Source organism: Bombina bombina, chromosome 7 (assembly GCF_027579735.1).
Source record: "Bombina bombina isolate aBomBom1 chromosome 7, aBomBom1.pri, whole genome shotgun sequence".
NCBI lineage: Eukaryota > Metazoa > Chordata > Amphibia > Anura > Bombinatoridae > Bombina > Bombina bombina.
This window is the reverse complement of record NC_069505.1, coordinates 523280676-523299048: the sequence shown is the minus strand read 5'-3', so window position 1 is coordinate 523299048 and position 18373 is coordinate 523280676. Positions and strand designations below refer to the sequence as shown.

The 18373-nt window shown below is 40.7% G+C and overlaps 1 protein-coding gene across 2 annotated transcripts in view; it reads left to right on the top strand.

Moving 5' to 3' along the window:
• Nucleotides 1-4928: 4928 nt before the first annotated feature.
• LOC128666966 (HHIP-like protein 1) overlaps nt 4929-18373 on the top strand; it is an 86552-nt gene continuing 73107 nt past the window's right edge. Inside the window, exons 1-2 of one of the 2 annotated variants that reach the window (XM_053721802.1) lie at nt 4929-6281; nt 8107-8392. In XM_053721802.1, coding sequence (XP_053577777.1) covers nt 8144-8392 — 249 coding nt within the window. In that variant the 5' untranslated portion in view covers nt 4929-6281; nt 8107-8143. The remainder of the gene's footprint in view (nt 6282-8106; nt 8393-18373) is intronic. The other variant, XM_053721801.1, reaches the window with a different exon arrangement.

The window sequence follows — 18373 nt, the reverse complement described above, 5'->3', positions numbered from 1 at the left end:
CCCTAATCTGCCCCCCCCCTACACCGCCGCCACTATATTAAATTTATTAACCCCTAAACCTAAGTCTAACCCTAACCCTAACACCCCCTAACTTAAATATAATTTAAATAAATCTAAATAAATATTCCTATCCATAAATAAATTATTCCTATTTAAAACTAAATACTTACCTATAAAATAAAACCTCAACAAAACAAAATTCCACAGCACCAAAAGTTTATAGGAAAACTTAGAAATGTATTGAGGTACAAACAAATGCAACGTTTCGGGAGCCATTCCCTTAATCATGAATAGGGTCAACAGGTGTGTACAGAGCCTTTATAGGGAAAACTTTAACCCTTTACATGCTTATCACTATACAATAACATTGCACCACCTAGTGGTAAATATACAACAATAAATTTTACTTTAAACAGACTACCTAACCTTTAAATCCTCAAACTCAGACTACTAAATTCTATGTATAGACCTGTTAATCAACCTAAAAACAATACTTAAATAGAGAAGATGCCTTTAAATCTCAAAAAAAAATTTATACTAATGATTAAACCTACAGAAACACTGCCAAATCAAGTTCCCTATTCAGACCTATGGGGATCATAGCATTAAGCGTATGAATCCAAAAGGATTATTTTTGTGTCAACAATTGTTCTCTATTACCCCCTCTACGTAACCTGCCTACACTGTCAATTATTTGCCACCTTAGTTGGCAAATGCTGTGCCCAGCCTCCAAAAAGTGACTGGAAACAGGGGCATTTTGATCCCCACATCGAATATTAGACCTGTGTTGACTCATCCTATCCCTTACCTTTCTGGTCGTTTCACCTAAAAAAAATTCGAACAGGGGCATTTTATTAAGTAAATGACATAGATAGCTACAATGTAATAGTTACATTGTAGTCATTTTAGGGTTTATTTTTATTTTACAGGCAAGTTTGTATTTATTTTAACTAGGTAGAATAGTTACTAAATAGTTATTAACTATTTACTAACTACCTAGCTAAAATAAATACAAATATACCTGTAAAATAAAACCTAATCTATGTTACACTAACACCTAACACTACACTATAATTAAATTAATTCCCTACATTGAATACAATTAAATACAATTAAATAAAATTATCTAAAGTACAAAAACCCCCCACTAAATTGCAGAAAATAATAAACAAATTACAAGATTTTTAAACTAATTACACCTAATCTAATTCCCCTAACAAAATAAAAAAGCCCCCCAAAATAAAAAAAGCCCTACCCTACACTAAATTACAAATAGCCCTGTAGAATTCTATCAGCCAATCTATCAGCCAATCGGAATCTAAAGGACGCCATCTTGGATGACGTCACTTAAAGGTACCTTCATTCAGCAAGAAGACGTCGGCCGAAGAGGATGCTCTGCGTTGGATGTCTTGAAGATGGAGCCACTCCACGCTGGATGGATGAAGATAGAAGATGCCGTCTGGATGAAGACTTCTGCCCGTCTGGAGAACCACTTCTGCCCGTCTGGAGGACCACTTCTGCCTGATTCTTTGAGGACTTCAGCCCGGTTGGGTGAAGACTTCTCCCGGTAAGGTGATCTTCAAGGGGTTAGTGTTAGGTTTTTTCAAGGGGGTATTGGGTGGTTTTTAGAGTAGGGTTGGTTGTGTGGGTGGTGGGTCTTAATGTTGGGGGGGATTTGTAATTTTTTTTACAAGTAAAAAAGCTGATTGCTTTGGGGCAATGCCCCACAAAAGGCCCTTTTAAGGGCTATTTGTAATTTAGTGTAGGGTAGGGCTTTATTATTTTGTTTTTGTTTTTTATTTTGTTAGGGGGATTAGATTAGGTGCAATTAGTTTAAAAATCTTGTAATTTGTTTATTATTTTCTGTAATTTAGTGGGGGGGGGTTTTGTACTTTAGATAATTTTATTTAATTGTAATTAATGTAGAGAATTAATTTAATTATAGTGTAGTGTTAGGTTGTGTTAGGGTTAGACTTAGGTTTAGGGGTTAATAAATTTAATATAGTGGTGCGGTGTAGGGGGTGGCAGATTAGGGGATAATAAGTATAATGTAGGTGGCGGCAGTGTAGGGGGGCAGATTAGGGGTTAATAACTTTATGTAGGTGGCAGCGGTGTCGGGGTGGCAGATTAGGGGTTAATAAGTATAATGTAAGTGTCGGTGATGTAGGGGGTGGCAGATTAGGGGTGTTTAGACTCAGGGTACATGTTAGGGTGTTAGGTGTAAACATTACCATAGGAATCAATGGGATATCGGGCAGCAGCGAACATGAGCTTTCGCTGCTTTCAGACTCCCATTGATTCCTATGGTATGAAAACCAGGTACGCTGGGCCAGAATAGTGGCGAGCGTACCTGTTAGGAATTTGTTAACTAGCAAAAGTAGTCAGATAGTGCCGAATTTGCATTCGGAACATCTGTAATGACGTAAGCATCAATCTGTGTCGGACTTTTCCCAGCGGATCGTATGTTACGTCACAAAATTCTACTTTTGCCGGTCTGTAGGGTTTGATAACTAAGGGGAATCAGGCTAGCCACAAATACGCTGTGGAATTCCAGCGTATTTGCGGTTGACGACTTGATAAGTAGATGCCATTGTCTTAAAATACATTTTTTAATATACAGTATATATATATATTTTTTTTTTTGGACGGAAGTAACATCTATTGCGACCATAAAATCGCTAGCATCAAAATCCTAGAGAAAAAGAAATTTCCCTAACAAGGAAAGACTACAACAGCCACAAGCTCCAAAATAAGACACATCCTAACCGGATCAAAAGAAAATAGGCTGTACCCGCAGGTGAACGCCAAAAAGGAATGAAAACACTAACAGGGCCAGTCTGTCAGAGACCTGATTCCTCAAGAGCTCAGAACTGGGATTAGATACACAAACAAAAGACAAACAGGAGTAGGATCCACATCCCTCCACTCATCTAGCGCTGTTCACCATCAGAATCAGAAGACTGAGGATCCGATGGCAAATAAAGACTGAAATCCTCCAAAGCCTCCAATACCTGACTCAGCAGTACACGCAGACGCGTCAGTCTGAATCTAAAGGTAAAACTCATCTCCGGCGGGGCATTTGAAGGCCCTGACCCTGGCGGCTGTACTCCTGAAGCCTCAGACGGAACTGCTCCCGCAGAGGAAAGACCCGTCTCACCTGGCGCCCTCAGGTTAAGAGGACACAGATAAGCTCTTCGCTGGCCCTCAGGAAACTATAAATGTGCTAACGTCAAAAATATGGCCATGCGCAACTGAGCAGCAAACTCTGGTGGAAATAAACCTCCTTCCATAAAAGGGGTAATGTTATTTGGGACAACTGCCTGTGTAGGAACAGAAAATTCCAGGCAACGCACCTCACGGGACACAGAATCCTCAGAGGTGGCTGGCTCAGAGGTCTCTGATCTCTCCACAGAGGAAGAGAAGAGCATTCTACTACGGCATACAGAACATAATTGATTGGGCTGGATTACCCGGTCCTCCATACAATCTAAGCAGGAAACAGAGAAATCCTCCTCAGAAAAAATCAGAATCCTCCATAACTTGACCGGACAAATTTTGGACAAAAATAACTGCCACCTAACACCCCCAATGGGGGTGTTAGTCTCCTATGACCCAGACAAGTAGAGAACAAAACCTCTCCACTGACACTCGGTCAAGAATACGGAAATGGAGAACGAAAACATGACCACGCCCGGTCACAAGGTGCAACCCACAGGCCAAGGAAAAGCGCACCAGTCCCATTAAGAACTGCGTAGCTCGAAAAAACTGTACGTTCCATAAAAGCCATGAGCCCCAACATCACTACACATAAGCAGACAGAATCACATAACAAATGATTAAAGTCCCCCGCTGTTCAATAACCTCCCTCAGGAGATATTAACCCTAGATTCCATAAAGATAAAGGAGTCCCACTGAGACCCTGTGTTCTATCATTACAAAATATTCCCACAGTGAAAGGAAAATTAAACAATGTTACCGAAATGCCGTGGAACAGTAACACAGTCCTTCAAGTTTGACAGATAGTAGCGTTGCCTCTGACATGGACTTGAGTGAAGAAAGCAGGCAGCGAAACTCGTCAACGCTGATTGCTTATGGAGCTGTTTATATGAGTCGGGATGGTTTCTCAGAAAGACTCTCCCTGCATCCCTGGACTCCAACTTTCATCCATGCTCTTCACTGAGAGGCTGACAGGACTTCTTAAAACTCCAGTCCCATCTCGAAGAGTACTACCCTCCATAATAGACTACTCCGTAATCTTCTGACACTTCTCTGCCAACCTCCTGTGACTAAAGGCAAAGAATGACTGGGGGATGAGGGAAGTGGGGGAGGTATTTAAGCCTTTGGCTGGGGTGTCTTTGCCTCCTCCTGGTGGCCAGGTTCTGTATTTCCCAAAAGTAATTAATGCAGGTGTGGACTCTTCCCGTTTTAAGAAGAAAACTGGGGAATGGGTAATAAAGAGATTATCTATCTTTTTAAACAATAACAATTCTGGAGTAAACTGTCCCTTTAAATTACAGGAAAGAAGAACAAAATAAATAATGAAAGTATATATACAATATAAATAATTACAAAGCTGTTTTACTACATGTAATTAAACAATTTATATTAATATCTTGAGATGTTTAATGTCTCTTGAACGTTTGCATACATCTATAATTATAGTTTTTATCGAAATGCGTCAGGGGTATGACTGAGGATGTACTTTTATTTTCTGATGTTTTAAAGAAGATGGAATAAAAGTCTGTTATATTTATGACATACAAAATTCCAGCTTTCTCTTCTCAAGCTTGATGAATATAGGAACATTCCCTTCTGTAAATCTTTTTAAGCCAAAAGAACAACTATTGTTATTTCTGAATATAAAAAAGGGACAGTAGAGTCAAAATTAAACTTTCATGATTCAGTTTACTGCTATAAACAAATATGCTTTGTTTTTTTGGTATCCTTTGTTGTAGAGCATACCTATGTAGGCTTAGGAGTAGCACCAGCTAGCAATACCAACAGATGTGTTCAGCTAGCTCCCATTGTGTACTTGTTTGCCATATTGTTTATAGTAATGCTATATATAGATGCAGACACGTGCACGCTCCTGAGCTCCTATCAGCCTCCCTAGATTTACTCTTCAACAAAGGATAGCATGAGAACAAAGCAAATGTTATAATATAAGTAAATTAGAATGTTGTTTAAATTTGCATCCTCTATCTAAATCATGATTTATTATCCAATTTAATCATCTTCAAATGTTATTTGCCATTATAGACAACAAATCCAAAAGGCATCTGATTGCAACATTAATAAGTTCCCTTTTAGGTTTGAATAGTAAAATCAGCTGATATTTTTGTGGGTTTTACTGCAATAAAATTGGATTTTTTAAAAAGCTGGGAAAAATTCCAGTTATGACTTGCTAATGAGACATCAGTTCTGAGGTTTAAGAGAGAATGCAGACAATTGGTGATTAAGATAAAGTTGAAGAGGGATGAGGGGGGGGCAGACTAAAGCACTGAGCTTACAGAGGAAAGTTGGTAGAATCATTTGAGGAAGGGAGAGAAACAGGAGGAAAGCAGATATTGGGGAAAAAAAAGAAAATGAGAAAATAAAGATCTAGAGAAGGAGCAAACAGTAAAGACCGTGGGACTGGGGACCGTGCAGGATGACAAGGTAAACAAGGCACATATGTGTGAGACGGGAAGGAGGAGAATAAAAGGACAAAAACGTAAAGAATTAGAGAAGAGGAAGAGGGGGAGGGATAGAAATAAGAGAAGGTATAGAGAGGGAGGGAGGGAGGTAACGGCGAAGGGGAGAGAGAAAGACACCGGCTGAGGAGGAGGTGGTGGTGACACATGGGACAGAGAAGACGGGATGAGGGAGAGAACGTACTATAGAGGTAGATGAAAGAGAGAGAATGAGTAGATGGTGGAAGCCAGAGGGGAGAAAACAGAGATAGGGAGGAAGGAAGGAAAGAAATAGAAAGAAAGATAGAAACAGGATATAGAGGAGATAATATATAAGGAGGTAGAGAAAAGGGAGAAAAAGAAAAAGAGAATAGAAATGAAAGGATACAGAAGAGAGTAAAGAGAATATACTGAGAGAGAATAGAAATAGAGGGAGAAAAAGAGAGAGAATGAGAGAGATCAGGACAGACGACAAAATGAAGAAAGAATATAAAGAAAATTAAATGGGAGACCCAATACAAAGACGATAAATAAAGAGGAAGAGCACAGAGTGAGGCGAGACGCTGATGGGACAAAAAGAACACCCACGGAGTGAACAAACCGGAGCGGGTAAGTTGATCACACTTCTCCCATGATCAATTGCTTTGTCTCATGTAAGCATCTTTTTGCTATCCCCTTTTAAAGGGACATTAAACACTTTGAGATGGTAATATAAAATGATAAATCGTATATATATATATATATATATATATATATATATATATATATATATATATATATATATATATATATATATATATATATATATATATATATATATATAAAAATCTACAATATTCTTTCATTATTTATTTTTTCCTGTAATTCCATTGTGAAATTGTGAGTATTTCAGTTTGTGTTAGAAATGGAAGTGCAGAACACTGTTATATTCCTCACAGCCATTGGCTGCACACTCTAGTGACCTATTTATAACTTTCTCTAATTGGCCACAGCAGAGAAGGTAACCTAAGTTACAACATGATAGCTCCCATCGTTTTATAAACACTAACGGGTTTATTTAACAAGGGCCAAATGGCCCCTGTTCTTCTTGTTTCCGCGCAAGCCTTCAGGCTCCTCTGAGGCAGCGTATAGCAATCCGTCCGATTATGTACGATCGAGCTGATTGACACCCCCTGCTAGCGGCCAATTGGCCGTGAATCTGCAGGGGGCGGCGTTGCACCAGCAGTTCACAAGAACTGCTGGTGCAATGATATATGCCGACAGCGTATGCTGTCGGCATTTATCGATGTGCGGTGGACATGGTTCGCTATAGCGGATCATGTCCGTCCGCACAATGATAAATGGGGGCCCATAACTTTACACTTATTTTGTCAATATTTAAACAGCTAATAAAACTTTACAAAACACATCTACTTGTTATTCTCAGAATAATATTTTCTTTAAATGCATCATTCTGTCTAGCATTTAATGTCTCTTTAAAGGTTCTTTTAAAATACATTTAAAGGGACAGTCAACACCAGCTTTTTTGTTGTTTAAAAAGAAAGATAATCCCTTTATTACCCATTTCCCAGTTTTGCATAACTAACAATGTTATAGAAATACATTTTTTACCTCTGTGATTACCTTGTATTTATGCCTCTGCAAACTGCCCCCTTATTTCAGTTCTTTTGACAGACTTGCATTTTAGCCAATCAGTGATATCTTCAGGGTAACTTCACGTGCATGAGCTCAATGTTATCTATATGAAACACATGAACTAATGCCCTCTAGTGGTCAAAATGCATTTAGATTAGAGGCAGTCTTCAAGGTCTAAGAAATTAGCATATAAACCTCCTAGATTTAGTTTTCAACTAAGAATACCAAGAGAACAAAGCAAAATTGGTGAAAAAAGTAAATTGGAAAGTTGTTTAAAATTGCATGCCCTATTTAAATCATGACAGTTTTTTTTGGACTTGACTGTCCCTTTAACAGAATATCCCAGAATCTCTCAGATTAGCTCCATAGAACACTGGATTGTGAACCCTTTAATTTATAACAAATATCCCATAATCCTTTGTCTTCACCCAGAATTATGTGCATTTCCCCTTAGAACAATTCTTCACCCTTCCAATAATCTTTAGGTTTACATGTATTTCTCCCATAATCATTTACCCTTTGATTGTTTTTCTCCCATAATGCTTTGTTTTGCACACAGTCCTGCTAGAATCCTTTGCGTTTTTTGCCAAGCTTCTCCTAGAGACCTTTGACATTTGCCCTTAAAATACTTCACATAAGCACTTGTTTTTATCCTTAGAAAATATTTCCCATAATCATTTCCTCTCCTACAACACATCCTTTATTCATATATTTGTTTTCTTAAGATTCCAAGAATTATTTGACCCTGAAATGTTTTTTTCCCAGAATCCCTAGCTGACTCCATCTTTGTTTTGCTTAGCAGCCTTCATCTGGAGCACATTTTTGGCCAATCAGTAATGGTTCTCCTGTGGCTTCTGTTAGTTTTGGCCCCCTGGCTAACAGATGGTCACCCACAGTGCCTGGATTACAAGCCACCTTTCCAGCCTTCCAGGCCACTAACCTTCTGCACATCTTATACCTCCTTTGGGTGCTGTGACAATTCCCAGGACTCTGCGATCTCTGAGAGGTATAGATACATTGCCTCCTTTCTGGACCACTCCGCAGTGGCCATTTGTGGCAACTACCTCAAGGATATCCTGTGCCAGGTAAGTTCATTGATGCGGGCACCATTACGTTTTTTGGTCAATTTGGTCAACAATTCTAGTGTTTTGCTTTCCCTCTAATGGAAGGTTGTTCCCTGATCATATCACGCATATACTGAACTTCTTTTTAAAGGGACAGTAAAATTGATTAAATAGATAATGAAGTTTACAATTTTACATCTATTATCAATTTTGCCTAGTTCTTTTTGTATCCTTTCTTAAAGAGTAATCCAAGGAGAGCGCATGAGTGTGCACGTGTCTTTAGCCATCTGGCAGCAGTGTTTGCAACATTGTTTATAGTAATGTTATACATAGTTGCAAACACTGCTGCCATATACTGCTAAAGACACGTGCACGCTCCTAAGCTTCTATCAGCCTCCCTAGATTTACTTAAATGATACCAAGAGAACAAATCAAATTTGATAATAGAAGTACATTGGAAAGTTGTTTAAAATGACAAGCTTTATCTAAAAAATGAAAGTTTAATTTTTTACTTTACTGTCCCTTTAAGTTTTAGGGATCAATTTATTAATCCCCAGGCGGACATGATTCGCTATAGCTAATTATGTCCGCCCCCGGCATTGCTAAACGCTGTCTGCATTTAACATCGCACAAGCATTTCATAAGCAATGCTTGTGCAATGCCGCCCCCTGCACATTTGAAGCCAATCGGTCGCTAGCAGGGGGTGTCAATCATCCCGATTGTATCTGATTAAGATGATTGCAGTCCTCTGGCGGAGAAGTCAAGGGGCAGCGCAGCTTCTTAACTTCTGTTTCTGGTGAGCCGCATCCGCTGCTTATTAAATCTACCCCTTAGTGATGCTTTTATACCCTCTCTACTTCCTCCCATTCTCTCTCACACCCCCTCTCCATACCTTCACTCTCACACCCCCTCTCCATCCCTTCACTCTCACACCCCCTCTCCATCCCTTCACTCTCACATCCCCTCTCCATCCCTTCACTCTCACACCCCCTCTCTATCCCTTCACTCTCACACCCCCTTTCCATCCCTTCACTCTCACACCCCCTCTCCATCCCTTCACTCTCACACCCCCTCTCAATCCCTTCACTCTCACACACCCTCTCATCCCTTCACTCTCACACCCCCTCTCCATCCCTTCACTCTCACACCCCCTCTCCATCCCTTCACTCTCACACCCCCTCTCCATCCCTTCACTCTCACACCCCCTCTCATCCCTTCACTCTCACACCCCCTCTCCATCCCTTCACTCTCACACCCCCTCTCCATCCCTTCACTCTCACACCCCCTCTCCATCCCTTCACTCTCACACCCCCTCTCCATCCCTTCACTCTGACACCCCCTCTCCATCCCTTCACTCTCACACCCCCTCTCCATCCCTTCACTCTCTTAAACACCCCTCTTCCTTTTTTCTCTCTTGTGTCCCCCTCTTTATGCTTTTTCTCACACCCCACACTTTCCCCTCTCTCTGTCACTCCCATTTACTCCCACAACTTACTAACATCCTCCTACTATCTCTCACACCCCCTCTTGCTCCCCTCTTTCTTAAAGGGATACTAAACCAATTTTTTTTTCTTTCATGATTCAGATAGAGCATGCAAATTTAGGCAACTTTCTAATTTACTCCTATTATCAATTATATTCTATTGTCAGCTTAAGAGCCGGCTAAATGTAGCAAACCGATCAGCAAGTGCAACCCAGGTGCTGAAAACAAAATGGGCTGGCTCCTAACCTTACAATCCTGCTTTTTCAAATAAAGATAGCAAGAGAATGAAGAAAAATTTATAACAACCCCATCTCCTTTCTCTCTCACATCCCCCTCTCTTTCTTTTCTCTCTCAAAACCCACTCTCCTTTCTTTCTCACATCCCTCTCTCCCTCCTTTATCACATCCCTCTCTCCTTCCTTTATCACATCACTCTCTCCCTCCTTTATCACATCCCTCTCTCCCTCCTTTATCACATCCCTCTCTCCCTCCTTTATCACATCACTCTCTCCCTCCTTTATCACATCACTCTCTCCCTCCTTTATCACATCCCTCTCTCCCTCCTTTATCACATCCCTCTCTCCCTCCTTTATCACATCCCTCTCTCCCTCCTTTATCACATCCCTCTCTCCCTCCTTTATCACATCCCTCTCTCCTTCCTTTATCACATCCCTCTCTCCCTCCTTTATCACATCCCTCTCTCCCTCCTTTATCACATCCCTCTCTCCCTCCTTTATCACATCCCTCTCTCCCTCCTTTATCACATCCCTCTCTCCTTCCGTTATCACATCCCTCTCTCCCTCCTTTATCACATCCCTCTCTCCCTCCTTTATCACATCCCTCTCTCCCTCCTTTATCACATCCCTCTCTCCCTCCTTTATCACATCCCTCTCTCCCTCCTTTATCACATCCCTCTCTCCCTCCTTTATCACATCCCTCTCTCCCTCCTTTATCACATCCCTCTCTCCCTCCTTTATCACATCCCTCTCTCCCTCCTTTATCACACCCCTCTCTCCCTCCTTTATCACATCACTCTCTCCCTCCTTTATCACATCCCTCTCTCCCTCCTTTATCACATCCCTCTCTCCCTCCTTTATCACATCACTCTCCCCCTCCTTTATCACATCCCTCTCTCCCTCCTTTATCACATCTCTTTCCCTCCTTTCTCACATCACTCTCCCCCTCCTTTATCACATCCCTCTCTCCCTCCTTTATCACATCCCTCTCTCCCTCCTTTATCACATCCCTCTCTCCCTCCTTTATCACATCCCTCTCTCCCTCCTTTATCACATCACTCTTTCCCTCCTTTCTCACATCACTCTCTCCCTCATTTCTCTCTCACAACCCCCTCCTCTTTCTCTCTCACCCCCTCTCTCCCTCCTTTCTCTCTCACATCCCTCTCCCCTCCTTTCTCTCTCACAACCCCCTTCCCTTTCTTGCTTACACCCTCTCTCCCTCCTTTCTCTCTCAAAACCCCCTCTCCCTCCTTTCTCTCTCACATCCTCCTCTCCCTCCTTTCTCTCTCAACCCCCCTCATTTCTCTCTCACCCCCCCCTCTACCTCCTTTCTCTCTCAAACCCCCCTCTCCTTTCTCTCTCATATCCCCCTATCCCTCCTTTCTCTCTCACCCCCCTCTCCCTCCTTTCTTTCTTATATCCCTCTCCATCCTTTCTCTCTCATATTCCCTCTCCCTCCATTCTCTCTCACATTCCTCTCTCCCTCCTTTCTTTCTTATATCCCTCTCCCTCCTTTCTCTCTCACATTCCCTCTCCCTCCTTTCTCTCTCAAACCCCCCTCTCCTTTCTCTCTCATATCCCCCTCTCCCTCCTTTCTTTCTTATATCCCTCTCCCTCCTTTCTCTCTCACATTCCCTCTCCCTCCTTTCTCTCTCAAACCCCCCTCTCCTTTCTCTCTCATATCCCCCTCTCCCTCCTTTCTTTCTTATATCCCTCTCCCTCCTTTCTCTCTCACACCCCCCTCTCCCTCCTTTCTCTCTCACATTCCCCCTCTCCCTCCTTTCTTTCTTATATCCCTCTCGCTCCTTTCTCTTTCTCACCCCTCTTCCTCCTTTCTATAATAACTCCTCTCTCCATGATTTATTTCACACATTCCCTTTCCCTCCTCTCTCTCATATCCTTCTCCCTCCTTTCTTCCTCACATCTCAGGCCCCCTTCCTCCTCTCTAACTTCCAGAGTCTCCCTCTTTCTCTCGTATGTTCCCCTTTCTCCTTCCTTATATTTATGCCAGCTCTGCAAATAACCATATACCATGAAATACCATTAGACACATTTACAATCCTCAGATATAATAATGAATATATATCAATAAAAAAACACTGGAATTAGTTAATCTCCCTATAAGTGTCACACATTTGCAAATAAGCCACTGACCAAGGGCAGGAATTAGTGGGGGGGTTTCTAAGAGTAATATTACAACTGGCTCCGACACAGGATATTCTGCATGTATAAGAAGATCCTAGCACAGGGCTTCATTATGGGATTTCAGGGAAACCTCACAGACAGTGATTATATACACAAGGAGAGGCGATGGGGGAACGGAAGGGAGATGAGAGATGCAGAGGGGAGAGTACGAATGGAAAGGAGAGGGATGTGTGGGCGAGGGGCAGTGAAAACAGATTATATAAACAAGGAGAGAGGCACAGAGGGTGAGAAGTATGAGAGACAGCAGGAGAGAGACTCAAGGAGGATATTGTAAAGAGAGAGAGAGACTATGGGAGGTCACTTTGTTCCCACATGAGACTAACCCTTTAACCCATTAAACATGCCACTGTCATTAGGTCACTTTGGTCCTACATAGGACTGACCCTTTAACCTATTAAACATGTCACTGTCATTAGGTCACTTTTGTCCTACATAGGACTCACCCTTTAACCCATTAAACATGTCGCTGTCATTAGGTCACTTTGGTCCTACATAGGACTGACCCTTTAACCCATTAAACATGTCACTGTCATTAGGTCACTTTGGTCCTACATAGGACTGACCCTTTAACCCATTATACATGTCACTGTCATTAGGTAGCTTTGGTCCTACATAGGACTGGCTCTTTAACCCATTAAACATGCCACTGTCATTAGGTCACTTTGGTCCTACATAGGACTGACCCTTTAACCCATTAAACATGTCACTGTCATTAGGTCACTTTGGTCCTACATAGGACTGACCCTTTAACCCATTAAACATGTCACTGTCATTAGGTCACTTTGGTCCTACATGAGACTGACCCTTTAACCCATTAAACATGTCACTGTCATTAGGTAGCTTTGGTCCTACATAGGACTGGCCCTTTAACCCATTAAACATGCCACTGTCATTAGGTCACTTTGGTCCTACATAGGACTGCCCCTTTAACCCATTAAACATGTCACTGTCATTAGGTGACTTTGTTCCTACATGAGACTGACCCTTTAACCAATTAAACATGTCACTGTCATTAGGTGACTTTGTTCCTACATGAGATTGACCCTTTAACCCATTAAACATGTCACTGTCATTATGTCACTTTGTTCCTACATGAGACTGACCCTTTAACCAATTAAACATGTCACTGTCATTAGGTCACTTTGTTCCTACATGAGATTGACCCTTTAACCCATTAAACATGTCACTGTCATTAGGTCACTTTGCTCCTACATAAGACTGACCCTTTAACCCATTAAACATGTCACTGTCATTAGGTCACTTTGTTCCTACATGAGACTGATCGTTTAACCAATTAAACATGTCACTGTCATTAGGTCACTTTGCTCCTACATGGCACTGACCCTTTAACCCATTAAACATGTCACTGTCATTAGGTCACTTTGGTCCTACATGAGACTGACCCTTTAACCCATTAAACATGTCACTGTCATTAGGTAGCTTTGGTCCTACATAGGACTGGCCCTTTAACCCATTAAACATGCCACTGTCATTAGGTCACTTTGGTCCTACATAGGACTGCCCCTTTAACCCATTAAACATGTAACTGTCATTAGGTGACTTTGTTCCTACATGAGACTGACCCTTTAACCCATTAAACATGTCACTGTCATTAGGTCACTTTGTTCCTACATGAGACTGACCCTTTAACCAATTAAACATGTCACTGTCATTAGGTCACTTTGTTCCTACATGAGATTGACCCTTTAACCCATTAAACATGTCACTGTCATTAGGTCACTTTGCTCCTACATAAGACTGACCCTTTAACCCATTAAACATGTCACTGTCATTAGGTCACTTTGTTCCTACATGAGACTGATCGTTTAACCAATTAAACATGTCACTGTCATTAGGTCACTTTGCTCCTACATGGCACTGACCCTTTAACCCATTAAACATGTCACTGTCATAAGGTCACTTTGCTCCTACATGAGACTGAACCTTTAACCCATTAAACATGTCACTGTCATTAGGTCACTTTTCTCCTACAGGAGACTGACTCTTTAACCCATTAAACATGTCACTGTCATTAGGTCAGTTTGCTTCTACATGGGACTGACCCTTTAACCCATTAAACATGTCACTGTCATTAGATCACTTTGTTCCTACATGAGACTGACCCTTTAACCCATTCAAGTGAATGTCAAGTTTGATGAATCAGTGCCCAGTTTTTAAAAACCCTATTAAAACAGGGGCACTTTCATTAATCAAACTTTACATTTCACTTGTTTTGTTAAAATACTTACCTATTAATCTTGAAAGCCGCTCCAGTGATTCCCCCTCCTGCCGCTCGTCACTTCATACGTCAGCAATGAAGAATACGGCATCCTCTAATCATGGCTCCCCCCCCCCCCCAGCGGAATCATTGCCTGAGGCAACGCCGTGATTGGAGGAAGCCGGATTCGTCATTTGTGACATATGAAGAGGCTTGCGATGGGCAGGGGGAAGCGCTGGAGCGGCTTTCAAGATGAAAAGGTAAGTATTTTAAAAAAACGAGTGAAATGTAAAGTTTGATGAATGAAAGTGCCACTGTTTTTAATAGGGTTTTTAAAAACCAGGCACTGATTCATTAAACTTGACATTCACTTTAAACATGTCACTGTCATTAGATCACTTTGCTTCTACATGGGACAGACCCTTTAACCAATTAAGCATGTCACTGTCATTAGGTCGCTTTGTTTCTGCAAAGGACTGACCCTTTAACCCATTAAACATGTCACTGTCATTAAATCATCTTGTTTCTGCAAAGGACTGACCCTTTAACCCATTAAACATGTCACTGTCATTAAATCACCTTGTTTCTGCAAAGGACTGGCCCTTTAACCCATTAAACATGTCACTATCATTAAATCACCTTGTTTCTGTATAGGACTGACCCTTTAACCCATTAAACATGTCACTGTCATTAAATCACCTTGTTTCTGCAAAGGACTGACCCTTTAACCCATTAAACATGTCACTGTCATTAAATCACCTTGTTTCTGCAAAGGACTGACCCTTTAACCCATTAAACATGTCACTGTCATTAAATCACCTTGTTTCTGCAAAGGACTGACCCTTTAACCCATTAAACATGTCACTGTCATTAAATCACCTTGTTTCTGTATAGGACTGACCCTTTAACCCATTAAACATGTCACTGTCATTAAATCACCTTGTTTCTGTATAGGACTGACCCTTTAACCCATTAAACATGTCACTGTCATTAAATCACCTTGTTTCTGCAAAGGACTGACCCTTTAACCCATTAAACATGTCACTGTCATTAAATCACCTTGTTTCTGCAAAGGACTGACCCTTTAACCCATTAAACATGTCACTGTCATTAAATCACCTTGTTTCTGCAAAGGACTGACCCTTTAACCCATTAAACATGTCACTGTCATTAAATCACCTTGTTTCTGTATAGGACTGACCCTTTAACCCATTAAACATGTCACTGTCATTAAATCACCTTGTTTCTGTATAGGACTGACCCTTTAACCCATTAAACATGTCACTGTCATTAAATCACCTTGTTTCTGCAAAGGACTGACCCTTTAACCCATTAAACATGTCACTGTCATTAAATCACCTTGTTTCTGCAAAGGACTGACCCTTTAACCCATTAAACATGTCACTGTCATTAAATCACCTTGTTTCTGCAAAGGACTGACCCTTTAACCCATTAAACATGTCACTGTCATTAAATCACCTTGTTTCTGTATAGGACTGACCCTTTAACCCATTAAACATGTCACTGTCATTAAATCACCTTGTTTCTGTATAGGACTGACCCTTTAACCCATTAAACATGTCACTGTCATTAAATCACCTTGTTTCTGCAAAGGACTGACCCTTTAACCCATTAAACATGTCACTGTCATTAAATCACCTTGTTTCTGCAAAGGACTGACCCTTTAACCCATTAAACATGTCACTGTCATTAAATCACCTTGTTTCTGCAAAGGACTGACCCTTTAACCCATTAAACATGTCACTGTCATTAAATCACCTTGTTTCTGTATAGGACTGACCCTTTAACCCATTAAACATGTCACTGTCATTAGGTCACTTTGCTTCCCCATGGGACTTTGTCTTCAAGTTATTAAACCTATCCCAGTTTGTGGTATACCTAGCACGTACATTAGGCTAATTCCTATCAGATCTGGAGACCACATGTATTTCAGAAAAAGGATCCAACTTCTATAGACGAAGTTACGGTAGTTGTGGCGTCACATAATTTGAATCCAGACCAGGAAACTCATAAGCCAGCTGGATCTTTTTCAGATTTGAAGAACAGACAGTTTGTGTTATTCCAGTACACATGGACTTACAAACCTAAAGATTTTCTAGAACTGAGGTTTTACCACACGTAATAAAAGTACTGACCTGGGGTGGAGAGCAATAACTCATTTGTCAACAGACTGATCCTACTGAGCATGTGCAAGAGTTCACAGTGTATACAATATGAGTCAGTGATTGGCTGTAGCTGTCACATGATACAGGGTGCCCTGCAAAGTAAAGTAAATTTTAAACTTTATCAGAAAAAAATAAATCTACTGCTAATTTAAAATTCAGAGTAAGAGGTATATTTATTAATGTGCGAGCGGACATGATACGAAGTAGCGTATCATGTCCGCTGCACATTGATAAATGCCGACAGCATACGCTGTCGGCATTTATCATTGCACCAGCAGTTCTTGTGAACTGCTGGTGCAATGCCGCCCCCTGCAGATTTGCAGCCAATTCGCTAGCAGGGGATGTCAATCAACCCGATCGTGTTCAATCAGGTTGATTTCTGTCCGCGGCCTCAGAGCAGGCGGACAAGTTATGGAGCAGCGGTCTTTACGGAGCTTGATAAATCGGCCCCTAAGTGCTTTTAAATTGTAGAATTGCAATGGTTATGCAATTGTAAGGTAATTAATAGTCCTTGATAGTCACATTGTACTAATAAAAAAACAATCATCCATCTGAAATAGCAGCATTTAAACATGGTGAAAGGTTTTTGTTTGCCTGAAAAAATATAAAATTAAAGATGTTTAAATTTAAACTAATACAGCAGTATCAGTTGTGCACTTCCTGCAAATACTTATTGGCTGATCATCTGTATCCAACAACCAATGACCATTACCAGAAAGTACCTATAAGCCAATCATAGGTACACAACACAACTGATACTGTTGTATTAGTTTCAAGCTCAATTTAAAGGACCAGTCAACACAGTGGATTTGCATAATCAACAAATGCAGGATAACAAGACAATGCAATAGCACTTAGTCTGAACTTCAAATGAGTAGTAGATTTTTTTTCTGACAATTTTAAAAGTTATGACTATTTCCACTCCTACTGTACCATGTGACGGCCATTAGCCAATCCCAAATGCATACACATATCATGTGACAGCCATCAGCCAATCACAAATGCATTCACGTACCATGTGACAGCCATTAGCCAATCACAAATGCATACATGTTTATTATGTGAATTCTTGCACATGCTTAGTAGCAGCTGGTGACTCAAAAAGTGTAAATATAAAAAGACTGTGCACATTTTGTTAATGGAAATTGGAAAGTTGTTTAAAATTGCTGCTCTATCTGATTCATGATTCTTTTCTGATAATTCTTTTCAGGCAAAGTCAATTTCATATTTAAATGCTGCTTTTAACACTGCGGTACTAGAGCTGTTTTTAGTCATTTGGCACTAATTACATTTATACTTCAATTTCAGTTTTTGTTTGTTTGTTTTTTTCTGTCAGGTACCCACACAAATCATACCTTGTTTTTAGCAGACCAAATTAAAGGGACAGTATACACCAATGTTCATATAAGTGCATGTAATAGACACTACTATAAAGAATAAGATGCACAGATACTGATATAAAAATCCAGTATAAAACCTTTTAAAAACTTACTTAGAAGCTCTCAGTTTAGCATTTTTGATTAGGTTGACTGGGACACCCAGTGAAAGCAGACCCCCCCCCCCTCCTCTACATATCAAAAGACCCTTTACACAAACAGGAGCAAGCTGGAGGAGGAATACATTAGTATAGTACTTAAACTTTTGGGCTTGGTTAGTCTGAAAATCAGCACAATGT